The 16,021-nt window shown below is 40.5% G+C and overlaps 1 protein-coding gene across 1 annotated transcript; it reads left to right on the plus strand.

Annotated features, from left to right (window-relative positions):
• Positions 1 to 1,283: 1,283 nt before the first annotated feature.
• Positions 1,284 to 6,032, plus strand: tmem116 (transmembrane protein 116). Its single transcript, XM_044034113.1, has 8 exons — positions 1,284 to 1,412; positions 1,560 to 1,665; positions 2,274 to 2,322; positions 2,415 to 2,498; positions 3,068 to 3,203; positions 3,308 to 3,452; positions 3,557 to 3,636; positions 5,746 to 6,032. Exons 1-8 carry the CDS (start codon positions 1,284 to 1,286, stop codon positions 5,905 to 5,907), a joined length of 891 nt encoding a protein of 296 aa, XP_043890048.1. The 3' UTR covers positions 5,908 to 6,032.
• The last annotated feature ends 9,989 nt before the right edge of the window (positions 6,033 to 16,021 follow it).

Raw genomic sequence — 16,021 nt, forward strand, 5'->3', positions numbered from 1 at the left:
ATATATACTTTATGTTTTTTCGTAGTGGTTTTCACGGTATTTTTGCCCAAATACAATTACAGATTTAACAAAAGCAGGTTCTTAATTCACCTGTTATTTTATTAACCATTCATTTACATGAAATGTAAATGACGTACTTAGCAATGAGAGAAAGCAGTAAAAAGTTGACATTTAAAGAAAATGAAAGAACCAATAATTCACGTCATGCACGTCTGACATTTCTACCTTAGTGACAGTAACTGAACTCTGAACTCCTGAAACACAGTTTTTAAAACTTTAACAGAACATAGAACATTAAACACGACACAGAAAGTAAAACATATTTTGCAAAAAATATGTAAAAACTTGTTAATAGTGAAAGAACACGCTTGTGCTGAGGTCGACGTGGTGTGAAGGATGTTTACTCAGTTTTTGTTGTGGGAAATATTGTAAATAACAGCAACTTTTTTTATTTTTTGGAAAAAAATTGGAAGTACGTGTACATTTATTTTCTATCGCACAGAACGTTTAGTTTGACTACGGCAGAGTGGGTGTAAGATATCGCTGAGTGTTGTTATTATGATGCAAGTGGTGTGACGTGAAAAAAACAGAAGAAATGAAAAGATGAAAATGTTTTGTACAGATTGTTTATATGTACGAGAAGAATTGTTAAAAATAAACAGACACGGTTGTAAAGTCTATGAGTTTTTTATTCTCTTTGTTGAACATGAAAGTAAATTAAGAAGTGAAGAATGTTGTCAAAGTATAGTATGTCATCCTAAATCAGTCAAAAAAGTCATAATTCTAGTTTGTTGTTGTTTTTTTCTTCAAAGATTTAAATTCAAGAGTTTAAATTTTCATCTTACGGATCGGATTTAGGTTTTTAATGAAGAAAATACAATTCCAGCTAAGTTTGATTTTTTCATGCTGGACTTTTTTTAACGTTTCATTGACCCTCAGAATCAGGAACCTTTTATTGTGTTAAATTGTCCACTTCACTACTGGAAACTTTCAACTTCCTGAGAAAAACAACCGTGAGTGTTTTATCCTGCATGAGAGGGAATCAGGAACTGCAGCTCGTATAATCCGTGTTCAAGGGACATTTCAATGTGAAAGTGTGGTTTTTTTAAGAGGTACTGATACAGTCAGCGTGCCACATACATGCAGACTGTCAATATAAAGCATGTTCACGTCTTTATCTCAACAGGAAACTGAAGTTTGTAAACCAGTCACTCTCCCACACCAAACCTCAGAGAGAAAATCATTGAGACAAAGACGTGAAACATGTTCTGAAGACACAAGTCATGCTGCTGTTGGTTAGACAGTGTCTGGTTCTGGTCCAGATCTGGTCTGGGTCAGTGGTTTGGAAGCAGCAGCAGAACCAGAAAACATTCCTGACCTACATCCATTGTTTTGAGGCAGCGACCCCCAGGGTCAGCCGCCCCCTTTTATCTACAATTCATCCACCCTAAGCCCCGACCTGCTGCAGCAGTCACTGCTCACACTGTGACACAAAGCACCACAGAAGAAGAGAGCGCTATCAACTGTCTGTGTGTGTGTGTGTGTGTGTGTTCTGTCAGGTTCTGTACATGGCGTCATTCTTCTACACTCTCAACTTCACCTGGAACCTTTACAAAGGAATCAGAGAGAAACTCAGCAGCTGTTTCCATGGTTACTTGGTACAGAAGAGCCACACACACACACACACACACACACAGCAACACTGACAGTCAATCAATCAATAGTTACATTGATAATTCTATTAAAGGATAGCTCAGATGATTTTGGAGGTGTGGAGAAAACATGTTTAACGTCTTTATCTCACTGTGAGACAGGAAACTGAAGTTTGTAAATCACTCACTCTCCCACACCAAAGTCTATAGAGAAAATCAGTGATTTTAACTGACTGGGACACAGGAGCTGCTGGTCTACTGCTGCCTCGTGTGGTCACTTTGTGTCACTGAAGTAAATCTGAATAAAGGATTTCAAACACAGAAGTGACAAAATAAGACGTTTGAACTCAGTGATAGAGGCAGCATCGGATCAACAACTCCTGTGTGTGTGTGTGTGTGTGTGTGAGATGTTAAAATCACTGATTTTCTCTGTGAGGTTTGGTGTGGAAGAGTGAGTGCTTTACAAACTTCACTTTCCTGTTGGAAATCCTGTGTTTTTGTAACTCAGGGATTTAAAATGAATAAATAAAGCACTTCTAAATGTATACGACAGCTAACAATGACCTGTACTTTGACACAGCGTGTGACCTCTGACCTGTCGTGTCCTTGTTTGTCCTCAGTTTTCTAACAGAGTGAGCACAGCAGGTAAAGCCACAGCTGTTCTCTCAGGGTGAGTTCACTGACGCGTGTGGCGTTCAGGCTCCGGTCTTGAACGTGTTTGCGGGGATTTTATTTTGAAATCTGCTCTGATCTTTTCTCCAGTGTGGTTCCTCTCCTGCTCATGACGCCCGTTTTTATTGAAGGAAACATCAGCCAGTGTCAGGCCAACTTCAGTCAGCCCTACAGGTGAGCACTCACCTCTGTCTGCTCTACACTGGTATAAGTCATGTAAAGTACAAATACTTCAATACTGAAGTACAAACCTCACGGGTCTGTACTTTACTCTGTTGTACTGCACTACATTTCCTCTAACTCTCTCTGTTACTACCAAATAAAACCTGAAGAAGAAGAGTTACTATTATGGTCTGTATATATCTTTTCTAGTCTTGATGAACTGCTTTACACCATAGTTTTCACCCATTCACATCTTTCATAACCCATTCACACAATTTTTCACTCACATTCACTCGCTGCAACACGGGCTCAAGTGTTTTTGCTCAAGGACTTATTTAGACGAGCAGAGCCAGGAATTGAACCCACAACCTTCTTCCCAGACCTGCAGTCTGCATTTGATGTAGTCAGACACTCAGTCACTCAGTCACTCAGTCACTCACTCACTCACGTTGCACATGTTTGTGTTGACGTTGTTATAAAAACATCGCACACATGTTTATTGCATATTTCTTGTTTCTGTTATAAAAGGAAGCAAACGTTTTTCTTCATGTTGTTGTGTACTTTTGTGTGTGTGTGTCTAGGTGTTTGCTCATGGACACTGGAGCGCTGTACTTGACCTCTAAGTACCGTCAGCCAATCAGAAGCTGTCGTCTGCTCCACACGTACGCCGTCTCCGTCTTCGTCGTCTCCTTCGTCCTCACGCTCCTCAGCAACACGGTGAGCTCACGCCACGTGGAGAGATGTGACGGCGCCGCGTTCATGACGAAACCAAACGCCCGCCCCTCACTGTGTTTGTGTTGTTGTTGTTGTTGTTTTGTCAGGCTCTCGTGGTCAGAGCTCGACACATTTACAGGCGTGTTGTGACATCACGAGGTTACCTTGGTAACGAGCAGCAGACCTCCCTGCGTGTGATGGACCGCCGGATGCTGCTGTACCCGCTGGTCTTCATTATCTGCTGGGGTCCAGGTGTGTTTTTTCACATCACCATGGTAACTGAGCAGCTGTGACATGCAGCTCTCTGATTGGCCGCTCGTTCTTCAGTAACTGTGTGTGTGTGTTTCCTCTCACAGCGGCGGCGTTAGCATTTCTGCACGTGGTGAAGCCATCAGCGTGTCAGGGTAAAGCCGGTGTCGTCCTCTACATATCACAGGTCAGTGTGTGGTGTGTGTGTGTGTGTATGGGGCGGGCTGTAATGAAATGACGGAAACAACTGCCTTTGAAAACAGTACTGGTGCGCCATCGACCCCGTCTTTTATGCGTACAAGCTGTTAAAAACAGCAATGGTGCTGCTCCCGTGGACCCTCTTTTGCTTTTATGCACGAAGCTTTAAAAACTAATAATGGTGCATTCAGGACCTCTGTCTTTATATGTTAAAACGACAATGCAGGCATCTAGGACCTCTGTCTTTTATACGAGCTGTTAAAAACGACAATGGTGTATCTTAGGACCCTTGTCTTTTACCAGATGTTAAAAACGACAATGGTGCTGCCTTAGGACCTCTGTCTTTTATAATGAAGCATAAACGCAGTAATGGTGTGTTCAGGGACCTCTGTCTTTTAAACAAGTTGTTAAAAACAGTAATGGTGCATTCAGGGACCTCTGTCTTTTAAACAAGTTGTTGAAAACAGTACTGGTGCCTTCAGGGATCGCTGTCTTTTATACAAGCTGTTAAAAACAGTACTGGTGCGTTCACTGACCTCTGTCTTTTATACAAGCTGTTAAAAGCAGTAATGCTGCTTTCACTGACCTCTGTCTTTTAAACAAGTTGTTAAAAACGGTAATGGTGCATTCATCAATCTCGCCTCAAACGTTGTTGTGAACGGTAATGGTGCAAGCGCTTCATCGGACTCTGTCTTTAAACAAGTTGTTCAAAACAGTAATGGTACATTCACCGACCTCTGTCTTTAAACGTTAAAACGTAATAGTGCTGCTCACTGACCTTCCGTCTTTATACAAGCTGTTAAAGCAGTAATGTTGCTTTCACTGACCTCTGTCTTTTAAATGCAAGTTGTTAAAACTGTAATGGTGCATTCACTGACCTCTGTCTTTTAAACAAGTTGTTAAAAACGGTAATGGTGCGTTCACTGACCTCTGTCTTTTAAACAAGTTGTTCAAAACAGTAATGGTGCGTTCACTGACCTCTGTCTTTTAAACAAGCTGTTAAAAACAGTACTGGTGCGTTCACTGACCCCTGCAATAACTTGACAGAATTATCAAAAAGGCTTCACAGATACCAAAGGGGCGTGGCCACAGCAACCATCGGAAAGTTTGGCAAATTTCGACCATTCGCCACGAAACAGGAAGTGCTGCTAACTTCACCATATGTTGACCAGTTGCATCAAAACCTCATACGTGGCACGAGAGACCGACCCTGAACATGTGACCGACCCTGAACATGTGACCGACCCTGAACATGTGAACTTGACCAAACAGGAAGTTGGCCTTTTTAAATGTTGCCACCTTTTGCCATGAAACAGGAAGTGCCCTGTTACTTGGCTGTACATTGACCAATCTGCTTAAAACTTCATATGTGAGACCAGGTGCCCACCCTGAAAATGTCTGCAAGCCATCACCTGCACACAGGAAGTAGGTCATCTGAAACAGGAAGTGAAGGAAGTGCCCTGTAACCATAGTGACCAGGAAATGTCTTTAGTAGAAGTTGAAGTCACTGTTTTATAAATGTTATTTAAGTAAAAGTCTTAAAGTTTATGACATTTACTTTACTTGAGAGTCAAAAGTCATTTTCTGATATAGTTTTTGAAGTAAAAGTATTAAAAAAAGTGTTAAGATTGAGCGGTGGTGGCTCAGTGGTACGGCCAGTTGTCTTTCAACTGGAAGGTTGTGAGTCCTTGAGCAAAGACACTTAACCTCATGTTGCAGTGTGTGAATGGGTGAAAAGTGTTTATTTTAATTTGGTAATGACAGTAACAGAGAGTTAGAGGAAATGTAGTGGAGTAATATAAATATAAATAACAAGATAAAGTACAGATACGTGAGTTTACAGTCGTGAAGTACGCTTTATTTAAGTATTAGTACTTTGTTACATGACAACAATCTTTCATGACCGCGAGTGCCACGAGGAGTCACAGTTACCGCTTCTCTTTGTTTGTGTGATTTTTATCTTGTTTGTTTGTCTTTGTGTGAACAGAACTTTGTCTCATGATCTTTGCAATGAACTCGACATTTAAAAATCACAGAATGTTCATGTTCATGTTCATTCATTCTTGCCGTTGACTCGCGTGCGCGTGTGTGTCCTCAGACATTCACCACGGCGTCTCAAGGCTCCCTCAACTGTCTCGTCTACGGGTGCACGCACGCACGCCTCGGCCGCGCCAGCAGGGCGGCGCCGTCCCGAGACGTGGACACGCAGACGCCTCTGCTGCAGTCGCAGAAGAAGAGGAGCTACCAGGCGCTCAGCTGAGACAGAGGGGGAGGAGGAGGGAGAGGAGGGGGAGGGACGGGGGAGTCCTGAACTCTCACTGAGCTGCAGGGAAACCACCGCGGCGACAAAGACGTCCACCTGTGAGGAGGAAGCACTGAGGCGAGGAAAAGGGAAGAAGAAGAAGAAGAAGGAGGAGGGGGTCAAAAGAAACAGGATTTGAAATAGAAACATTTATTCAGGTCATGTGACACCTGGTGGTCAGTGTGTGAGCCTCAGTGTGATGATGATGATGATGAAGATGATCACCACGTTTTAACTTTTTAAAATTTTTCTGATTGGTAATATTTCGTTTTTTGTTTGTTTTTATACTTCTTCGGCTGTCAGTGGGTGGGGCTTATCATTGTCTTGTCTCCGCCCGCTCCTGCTCTCCTGCTGTATACAAACAAACGCTTTAATTAGGAGAAAGGAGGTCAAAGGTCACTCTGTGATGACGCACTTAACGAGTCTGTGACCTCAGAGAGGCTTTGGTTCCTCGCCGCCGTGGTCACGTGTCACAGAGATGCCGTCTGTGTGACGCAGGGGCCCCACCCCCTGTAAGCCCCGCCCCCCTCTGACCTTCCACCTCAGCGTCACACGTTTCATCTGCAGAACAATGAGTTTCCTGTGGTCGCTGAAGGTCGTGAACTGAAAATGAATCTGTTGATTTCTTTAGAAACGCAACTGTCACCTTTGACCTTTGAACTCGGTTTTTAATATTATATAAAATGTGTTCAATTCAAAATAATATTTAAAAACCATTGTTTGTATTTAAAGATAGAGTTTATGTAGTTCATACATGAGGCTGTGAACGCCCCCTGCTGCTAAAGGCAGTGTGTGACACTGAGGGTCATCCGTGGAGACACCGGGACGTCTGTGAGTTTGTGGACAAGCGTGTTTTGGCGACGAGATCCATCGCCGCCTCCCGCAGAGAAAATGTTCCAGAACTCCCAGAATCCTCAGTTTGTTTGTTTTTTTAAAAAAAGTGAAGACTGTTCATCATTAAAAACACCTGAGTGTTGTTTTATTCACCATCTTCATCAGCGATGACTCGGACACACGTGTGAACACAAACAGGAGCAGTGACGAGTTTATTAAAGTTTAATCATGTGACCCTCATGAACAACAGGAATTAACCCTGGAGTCTGGAGCCCTCTGCTGGAACAAAGACCACATGACACTTCAGTGATGGTCGGGTCACGGCAGGTCCATCATTGCATCGGCGGCATCGTGACAGTTAGCCCCTAACAATTTATAGACTTCGCCGCCCGCATCCACAAGATCAGAAACCGTGTGTCTGCCCATATACACTTTGGTTTTCTTCACCTGAAGAGAGAAAAGAGCAAAAAAAAGAAGAGTTAGAACAAGCACTCGACATCAGCTGAACCTTATTTAACAATGAAACGCTCTCTCACACTAAAGTCCATAGTAGGGTTTGGTGTGGGAGAGTGAGTGGTTTACAAACTTCAGTTTCCTGTTGGAAAAGTCTGTCTCACAGTGAGATAACGACATGTGTGTGGGGTTCTCTGGGTTCTCCTCTCTTCACACCGCCTTTAGCTTTGATTACGGCACTCATTCACTGTGGCATTGTTTCCATAAGCCACTGCAATGTCACAAGATTTATTTCCGTCCAGTGTTGCATTCATTTTTCACCAAGATCTTGTATTGATGATGGGAGAGTCAGGCCACTGAGCAAAGCCTTCTCCAGCACATTCCAAAGATTCTCAATGGGGTTAAGGTCTGGACTCTGTGGTGGCCAATCCATGTCTCATGCTCCCTGAACCACTCTATCACAATTTGAGCTTGATGAATCCTGGCATTGTCATCTTGGAATATGCCCATGTCATCAGGGAAGAAAAAAATGATGCATTGATGGAATAATCTGGTCATTCATTATATTCAGGTAGTCAGCTGACCTCACTCTTTGGGTACATAATGTTGCTGAACCTAGACCTGACCAACTGCACCAACCCCTTAACTATTTGCTTAGTTCAATCCAGGTGGCAGTGTAAATTGGTCAATCTAAATTGACCGTCGGTATGAGAGTGAATGGTTTAATGACCCTGCAGTAAGAGGCAATAATTTGAATGATAAAAATGTGTTTATTAATAATAATAATAATAATAATAATAACAACAACAACAACAATAATAATAATAATAATAATAATAATTATAAAATAAAAATAATAATAATAATAATAATTATTATTATTATTGTTAAATATTTTGAAAAATTATCAAATATTAATTGTGACCGGGACACCTCCCTGAAAACACAGAAAAGACAATCAATATATGCCTTTAAAATCACAATATTATTATTATTGTACAATTCATTACCATAAAAAAGAACAATTTATTATATTATTAATCAAATTATTGCCACTAACTGTTGATCTCCAACACCAGGGTGTGACCCCGCCTATCGCCCTAAATCAGCTGAGATTGGCATAGCACCCCGACCCTCCTGTGGAGGATAAAGCGGTAGAAAATGGATGGATGAATCGCACGTCTCAGATTGTTTTTCAGTGCAGAAAATACAATAACTTTTTACAACACAATACATAAAATAAATGAAAAACATGTGAGCTGAGCCTCAGTATCTCCTTCTAACACATTTTATAAAACCTGATCTTTACATAAAGAGTCATTGATTATTTTAATATACAGTCGTTAGACAAACCGTCCAGTTGTCGCTCATGTGTCTAGTTTGGACCACGACGGTCTCAGATGAGTCTCCGAAGTCATCTCCTTTATGGATGAGATACGTAGATCTGTCCTCAAGTGTCACTCTGGAAAACAGACAAACAAACAAACAAAAATCTCCATATTGTTCACATATAAACACAGATTCACAACCTGGTGAAGACAGTAAATAAGATAGTAGTTCACTGCACATGATCTGTTTGATTCTGTTCACGTGTTGTTTCTGGAATATGTTAGAAGTAAATAACAGACACGTTTTACACATGCGTAAAACATGTCTGTTATTTACTACTTCTGTTTTATTGAACAGGAGACAAATAAAGGAACTTTGACTTCTGATCTTCTGGACTGCAGAAGACTTTGTCATTAGTTCAGCACGTGGACTCACCGAACTCCAGAGTGGCACAAAGGTCCCACACAACGGGACCAATTATCCAGCGGCCTCTGCATATGCTCGGCTTTTACAACACGAGAGTTATACAGGTCTCTCAACTCTGAAATTGACAGATCGTATTTGCGTTCCACAGGACAGCTTCTTGAAGATCCCCCTCCTGAAGATCCCCCTCCTGAAAATCCACCTACAGTCCATCCAAACATGTGAAAGATGAAAAGATGAATGTGTATTTTCTTCTTAAAAATAACTAAAATGAAATATTAACATGAAAACACGCACACACACATATATATATATATATATATATATATATATATATATATATATGTGTGTATATGTATATTGTAAGAATAACTGGTAAAAATGACAGTCAACCAAAGTTACGCACTGCAGCTTTAAACTGTGATATAAACAAAAACAAACGTTAAAACAGAGACTCACCACTAAACGAGACATCGACACTGACGCTCAGAGTCAGAGCCACGACACAGACGAGCGGGCTGAAGGAGAACATGGTGGAGAACAAGGTCATGTCCCTGCAGTCACAGCACGCTGGTTTTATACACTGAAGCTCCTCCCACTTTGTCCTCCTCCTGTACACACACACAGACATACACATGCACATTTATGGCTACACAAACAAAAAATTACGGAAAGTGCTGTGTCTAATATTTGAACTTAAATTTGTTCATTTTGATCATCTTCATATAAAGTCAAAGATCATCTGCGTATACAGTGATCGGTATAAAACCAGATTTGGTGCCTTACAAAGCAGACGCTTTTGTCCAAAGTGACTTACAAAAAGAGGAAAAAGCTACATAAAAGAAGTTTTGGGAAGAACTCCACTAGATAAGACCAGAAGTGTAGAAGGAGATGGTGCAGGGGAGGAGGTCAGGACAGAAGATACTCTTGGAAGAGCTGGGTCTTCAGCTGGGTCTTCCACTGTGTCCTGAGGTTTATTACTGGTTTACCACTGTGTTCTGAGGTTTATCACTGGTTTATCACTGGATTCTGAGGTTTATCACTGGTTTATCACTGTGTTCTGAGGTTTATCACTAGTTTACCACTGTGTTCTGAGGTTTATCACTGTGTTCTGAGGTTTATCACTGGTTTACACTGTGTTCTGAGGGTTTATCACTGGTTTACCACTGTGTTCTGAGGTTTATCACTGGTTTATCACTGTGTTCTGAGGTTTATCACTGGTTTATCACTGTGTTCTGAGATTTATCACTGGTCAGGCAAAAATATCAGATGCTTCTTTGTGTTTGCTGTTGCCTCTGCAAAACAATCACTTCCTGTGTGCAGCTCAAGAATGTAACGGGTGACACGAGATCTAAACACAGCTACACTGAGAAACACAGAGTGTCGTGTGGAGCTGAAAGTCTTAATCAAAATGTATGTTTCAAAAGTATCCTAATAATATTTATTATTTTAATTATTAGTTAAATTATCATTATTATTATTTGAAACATTAATACTCTGATCTGCTCCCCAGTGTTTGCTCTGCAGCCGATCAAAGATCTTGTTTGTTGTTTTGGACTAATTTTGTGAAATCCCCTGGCTGATGTTTGTTAATGTTTGTTAATGTTTACAGACATTTGAACTTTATTTTTCACAGTCACGAGTAAACATCTGTGATTCTGGTGTTATTTTATTTTTCATTTCTTTCTTTATTTTTTCAGTCATTTCTTTTCGATTTTAGTTATATTTTGTTGTTAACTTTCCCATTTACACTTTAATTAAATCAAATAAATAAAAACATCCAAAACGAGATAATATCCCTTGAGAGGAAAATCAATTGGAACATCTTGTATATGAAAACACAACAGATACAAAGTGAGTAACAATTAAAGTAAAGTAAGTAGCACTTGCTTTACTTTACTTTGTGACGTCACTTATTGTTTTGTGATTTCCTGTTTTTTTAGTTTTTAACATTTTGTTCAGCGTTGTCTTGTTTTTAAAAAACATGGTAACAATATTCTCTGTCCTCTGTAGAATATTTTTTTAAAGATTTGTTTCACTCTGAAAGTCTGGCAAGTTCGGACATCATTTGGAGAATTTGCGATTTTTCGCAAAAGTTGTGAAGTCAAATCTGTGCATTGACTTTTGTCGCGACATTCTCGGTACAACTGAAACTTGCTTTTTACTTTTTGGTGCATTTCAAGCAAGGTTACAGCTACAGCTAATCTAAAACTAATCTAATCCTTTTCATAAACATATGATGTAAAATTAGTGCAACTTCAGTGGGGTTTCTACGGTGGCCTGGAAGTGTTAACTAGTATTACAAAACTACAAACAAATTAACAAAAGTTAAAACAAATTTACATTTTCTTTTCCATAAGTCACAACTGAGCGCTCACGGTATCATTTCCAGGTCACTCGCAGCAATTGGGACATTCCCTTTACGTAAGGACTGTGGCTTTTGTAAATTTGTTTCAGGGTTTGTAAAAGTGTTTCACATTTTGCAAATTTGTTTTGGGAAATGTAAATTTGTTTCAAGTTTTGTTAATCTGTTTCTGTATTTGTAAATTTGTAAATAAAGTTTTGTAATACTGGTTTGCACTTCCAGGCCACCGTAGGCTTCACGGAAGGTCTACGAAAACATTACACGTTAAAAGATAAGTTCTGTTTGTGTCTTCTGTTTTATTTTGTAAGTTTTCCTCTTGGTTTCCCCTCAGCTTCACTTCCTGTCTTTGTTCTGTTTTCCCGCTCTTTTAATCATCGCTCACCTCTCATCTTCAGAGCCGTTTCTTGCTATATGCGGACTATGCAGCTGCATAGGGCCCCGCAGCCACCAGGGGGCCCCCAAACTGCAAGTTCAGACTCATATTTGATTATATTTTTGAGAATTAAAAGTACCTTTTCTTTATTTGCATGTATTGCATGCATTCATTATGCATATATTTGCAAAGCATGTAAGTGTTCGTGGGGTAATCAGGGGAAAATGCCCTTTGGGCTGGGGTGTCATGTGGTAAGTTACGTCTGCCGACAAGTCTGACAGGATGATTGACAGCCGCCCATCTTCCACTGAAGTGATGAGAATAACGGGAGACGCTAATCACAATGTCATCAAAACGGACGTATGCGTCTGGTGCAGAGAAACGTTCACAGGACAAAGGTAAGGCATTTGATGTGGGGTGGAGGGACACACATAATGCCAACTTTTTAACAAGTTAGTTTGTACTTTTGTATGCTGGCTAGCTCCTCAGCTAGGCTCAGATAAATGTGAGCTATGATTGTTTGTTTGTATGCAAATAAAGTCTGCTTTATCCACAGTTTGCTTTACAAAAAGGCTCAAACATAGACCTGTGCTACTATTTTATAAATCAAACCAGTTATTATCAGACTGATTATTGTTACTTGTAGCAGTAGCAGTGAGGGTCTGTCCTAGGTTTCTGCCTTTTAACAGGCAGTGCTTGCTAATGGTTGTACTGTTGTGTCTCTGTAAATAATGTCAGAAGGAGTTGAGTCTAGACGTGCTCTATTTGAAAGGTGTCCTGAGATAACTTCTGTTATGAATTGGTGCTATACAAATACAACTGAATTGAATTGAATTGAAAAAAAGTATAGCAGTGGATTATTCATATAGTACTAATAATTTTAAATGATCACTGTGCTATGAAATATTATCAAATCTGACAAATCTGCTGATTTAGTTGAATTCCCCTTGCCAAATTATTAGAATATATTTTGTTGTTTGTGTAGTTTACTAATTTGAACAAACCTGTACATTAAAAGTGTCCTGTACTGCATATGACTGCTAGTTGCCAATGTCCACTTTGTAATGTACTGCAAGATATATGCAAACATATTCCCTTTATATCATATGGTGCTCATCACTCATTTACCTTCATTTTTATGAATGAACTAGTATAATGTGGAGATAAAACCAGAAGTAGATGCTTAAACAGGGACACTGTATATTGTAATGTTTAATATAAAAACAGATTCAGAATATTTTGCATAGTGCAACACAGCTGCAGTTATATGATATGAAAATTTGATTCTGATTGCTTGGTAACCTAAGGAGCTTTGTCTTTGCAGGAGCAATTTTGAAATATTTTGGAGGTCCAGTTGAAGGAGAGCCAGGGGGACCTTCATCAGCTTCTGATGAGCAAGCAGCAGGGCCATCAGCAACTGCTTCTGAATCTGTTTTATTAGTTATTTATTTTTTACTGTTTTTGAATGGTGGGTTAAAATGGTGCTCATCTTCTACTGCTTTGTCCTCCACATGAGGACGTGACACCGTCCAATTGCAGCGACATCATCGCCTCCTGCAGTTGTTTGTTCTTGAGCACAAACGACGCTGGCGGAGAATGAAGCTCACTTACGTTCAAGTCACAAGAAAACAGAACAAACGACGGAGGAAGAAAATGTTCCAGAACTCCTAGAATCCTCAGTAACAGGTTTTTATGACAAGAAGACAAACTTTAAAAAGGTCAAATGAAGACTGTTCATCATTAAAAACACCTGAGTGTTGTTTTATTCACCATCTTCATCAGCGATGACTCTGACACACGTGTGAACACAAGTTTATTCAAGTGAAAACAGACATCAGTTGAATTTAATCATGTGACCTTCATGAACAACAGGAATAAACACTGGAGTCTGGAGCCCTCTGCTGGAACAAAGACCACATGACACTTCAGTAACAGTGGCTCACTACTGGCCCATCATTCGACGCGAGCCAAGGTGACAGTTATTAAACAGCAGACTGTAGTCGGAGCCGCCCTCGCGCACAAAATCATAAACTTTCTTACTGCCCTCGAAATTTCTGGAGGCAACAGACTGAAGAGAGAAAATAACAAGAGGAGAAGAGTTAGAACAAGTTTATTTAACACTGAAAAGCTGATCACTCTCCCACACCATATACACTCACTGATCATCACTGATCGTCTTCATATACGCTCACTGATCGTCTTCGTATACGCTCACTGATCATCACTGATCGATATTTCACTGATCATCACTGATGCGTCTTCATATCGCTCACATGCTGATCATGCTCACTGATCATCACTGATGTCTTCATATCGCTCACTGATCAGCTCACTGATCATCACTGATCGTCGCCGCTCACTCGATCGTCTTCATATCACTCACTGATCATCACTGATTCGTCTTCATATCACGACTCATTGATTGTCTTCATATCGCACTGATCATGACTATACACTCTTTGATCATCACTGATGGTCTTCATTCTTCACAGTGAAATCTGTCTATCAATTATCATTGATAATTTTCATATTCGCTCACTGATCATCACTGATCGTCTTCGTATACTCTCACTGATCCACTCTCATATGCATCACGGTATCACTGAGTCTTATGTAAAGCTCACTGATGCGTCTTCGTTTACTCTCACTGATCGCGTCTGCGTGTAGCCTCCTCACTGATCGTCTTCACATATCGGCTCACTGATCATCTTTCTGATGTCTTCATCTTCTATACTCTGATCGATGCGTCTTCATACGCTCACTGATCATCACTGATATCTTCATATCACGGCTCACTGATCATCACTGATGCGTCTTCATATCTTCAGCTCACTGATCATCACTGATCGTCTTCACACACGCTCATTGATTGTCTTCATATACGCTCACTGATCATCACTGATCGTCTTCCTTATACACTCTCTGCGTCTTCATATCATATCGTCTTCATATCGCTCACTGGTCTTCATATACACTGATGATCATATACTCTTCATATACTCTCATCTGATCGTCTTCGTATACTCTCACTGATCGTCTTCGTATACTCTCACTGATCGTCTTCATATACTCTCATTGATCGTCTTCATATACTCTCACTGATCGTCTTCATATACGCTCATTGATCACTAGACTTACCTCCCAGTTTGGGCTCATGTGTCGAGCGCTGGTCACGACGGTCTGGGACGATACTCCGTATCCGTCTCCTTTGTGGACCAGATACTGAGATCCGTCCTGCAGTGTCACTCTGGATAAACAACAAACAAACAACTTGTGTTTTATTTCATCTCCACATTGTTAACACATAAACGCCCCCTGGTGGCTGACTGCAGAAGAAGTCTTCAGTCATCAGCTCAGTGTGTGCACTGACCGAACTCCAGAGTGGCTGATTGGTCCCATCCAGCTGGACAGTCCATCCAGAGGCCTCTTCATCCGATCTGCCTGGAAAACGGGTGAGTTATAGAGTCGCGTCAGGTCTGAACCTGCCAGGTCGAAGCTGTGGCTCTGAGGAGAGTTGTTTCCTGAAGCAGAGGAAGAAGAAGAAAAGTCTAAATGGTCGGTTTACAGTAGAGCTCCCTAACTACTAACATAAAGTTGTATTTTAGTTTGAAAGAATAGCTACTAAAATGAATGATAACATACATATGTGTATTTTATTTTGTAAGAATTACGACTAAAATGAAAGATAACATTAAAACACTGTGATGCATCTTTAAACTGGGACATAAACAAATCAAAGAGACTCACCACCAGACGAGGCATCGACACTGACACTTAGAGTCAGAGCCACGACACAGACGAGCGATCTGAAGGAGAACATGGTGGACAGATTATAATCTGGACTAAATTCATGTCCCTGCTGTCACAGCACGCCGGTTTTATACACACTGAAGCTCCTCCCACTTTGTCCTTCTCCTGTGTTTAAACACACAAATACCTCTCTCTCTCTCTCTCTCCCTCTCTCTCTCTCTCTCAACTTTCCCAGATTACGTCAGTGTCTGTAATTTCCACGCTGACAGGATTAAAGTCAGAGACGATGTGTTCAGGGTTTATTGACACAAACAGGGATTTTCCTCTCTTTCTTTGCTCGTTTTTCTGACTTGAGATTATGCAGGTTGCTTATTTGGTGCTGTATAAATAGAAATTGAGACTAATATTTCAATTTAAAGCTGCAGTACGTAACTCTTGTTCATCTTTGGATAACTTTCATGTAGAGTCAATGATCGTCTGTGTATACAGTGATCTGAATAAAACCAGATTTGGTGCCATGAAATAGACATGACCAATATTTCAAC

The sequence above is a fragment of the Solea senegalensis genome, linkage group LG9, assembly GCF_019176455.1.
Source record: "Solea senegalensis isolate Sse05_10M linkage group LG9, IFAPA_SoseM_1, whole genome shotgun sequence".
Classification (NCBI taxonomy): Eukaryota; Metazoa; Chordata; class Actinopteri; order Pleuronectiformes; family Soleidae; genus Solea; species Solea senegalensis.

Bases quoted from the DNA above. Each gene is read 5' to 3' on its own strand.
- tmem116 (XM_044034113.1), top strand. From the start codon at position 1,284: ATGCTGCTGTTGGTTAGACAGTGTCTGGTTCTGGTCCAGATCTGGTCT. The intron at 2,323-2,414 runs GTGAGTTCACTG...TCTTTTCTCCAG, and splicing joins GCCACAGCTGTTCTCTCAGG to TGTGGTTCCTCTCCTGCTCA. The intron at 2,499-3,067 runs GTGAGCACTCAC...GTGTGTGTCTAG, and splicing joins AACTTCAGTCAGCCCTACAG to GTGTTTGCTCATGGACACTG.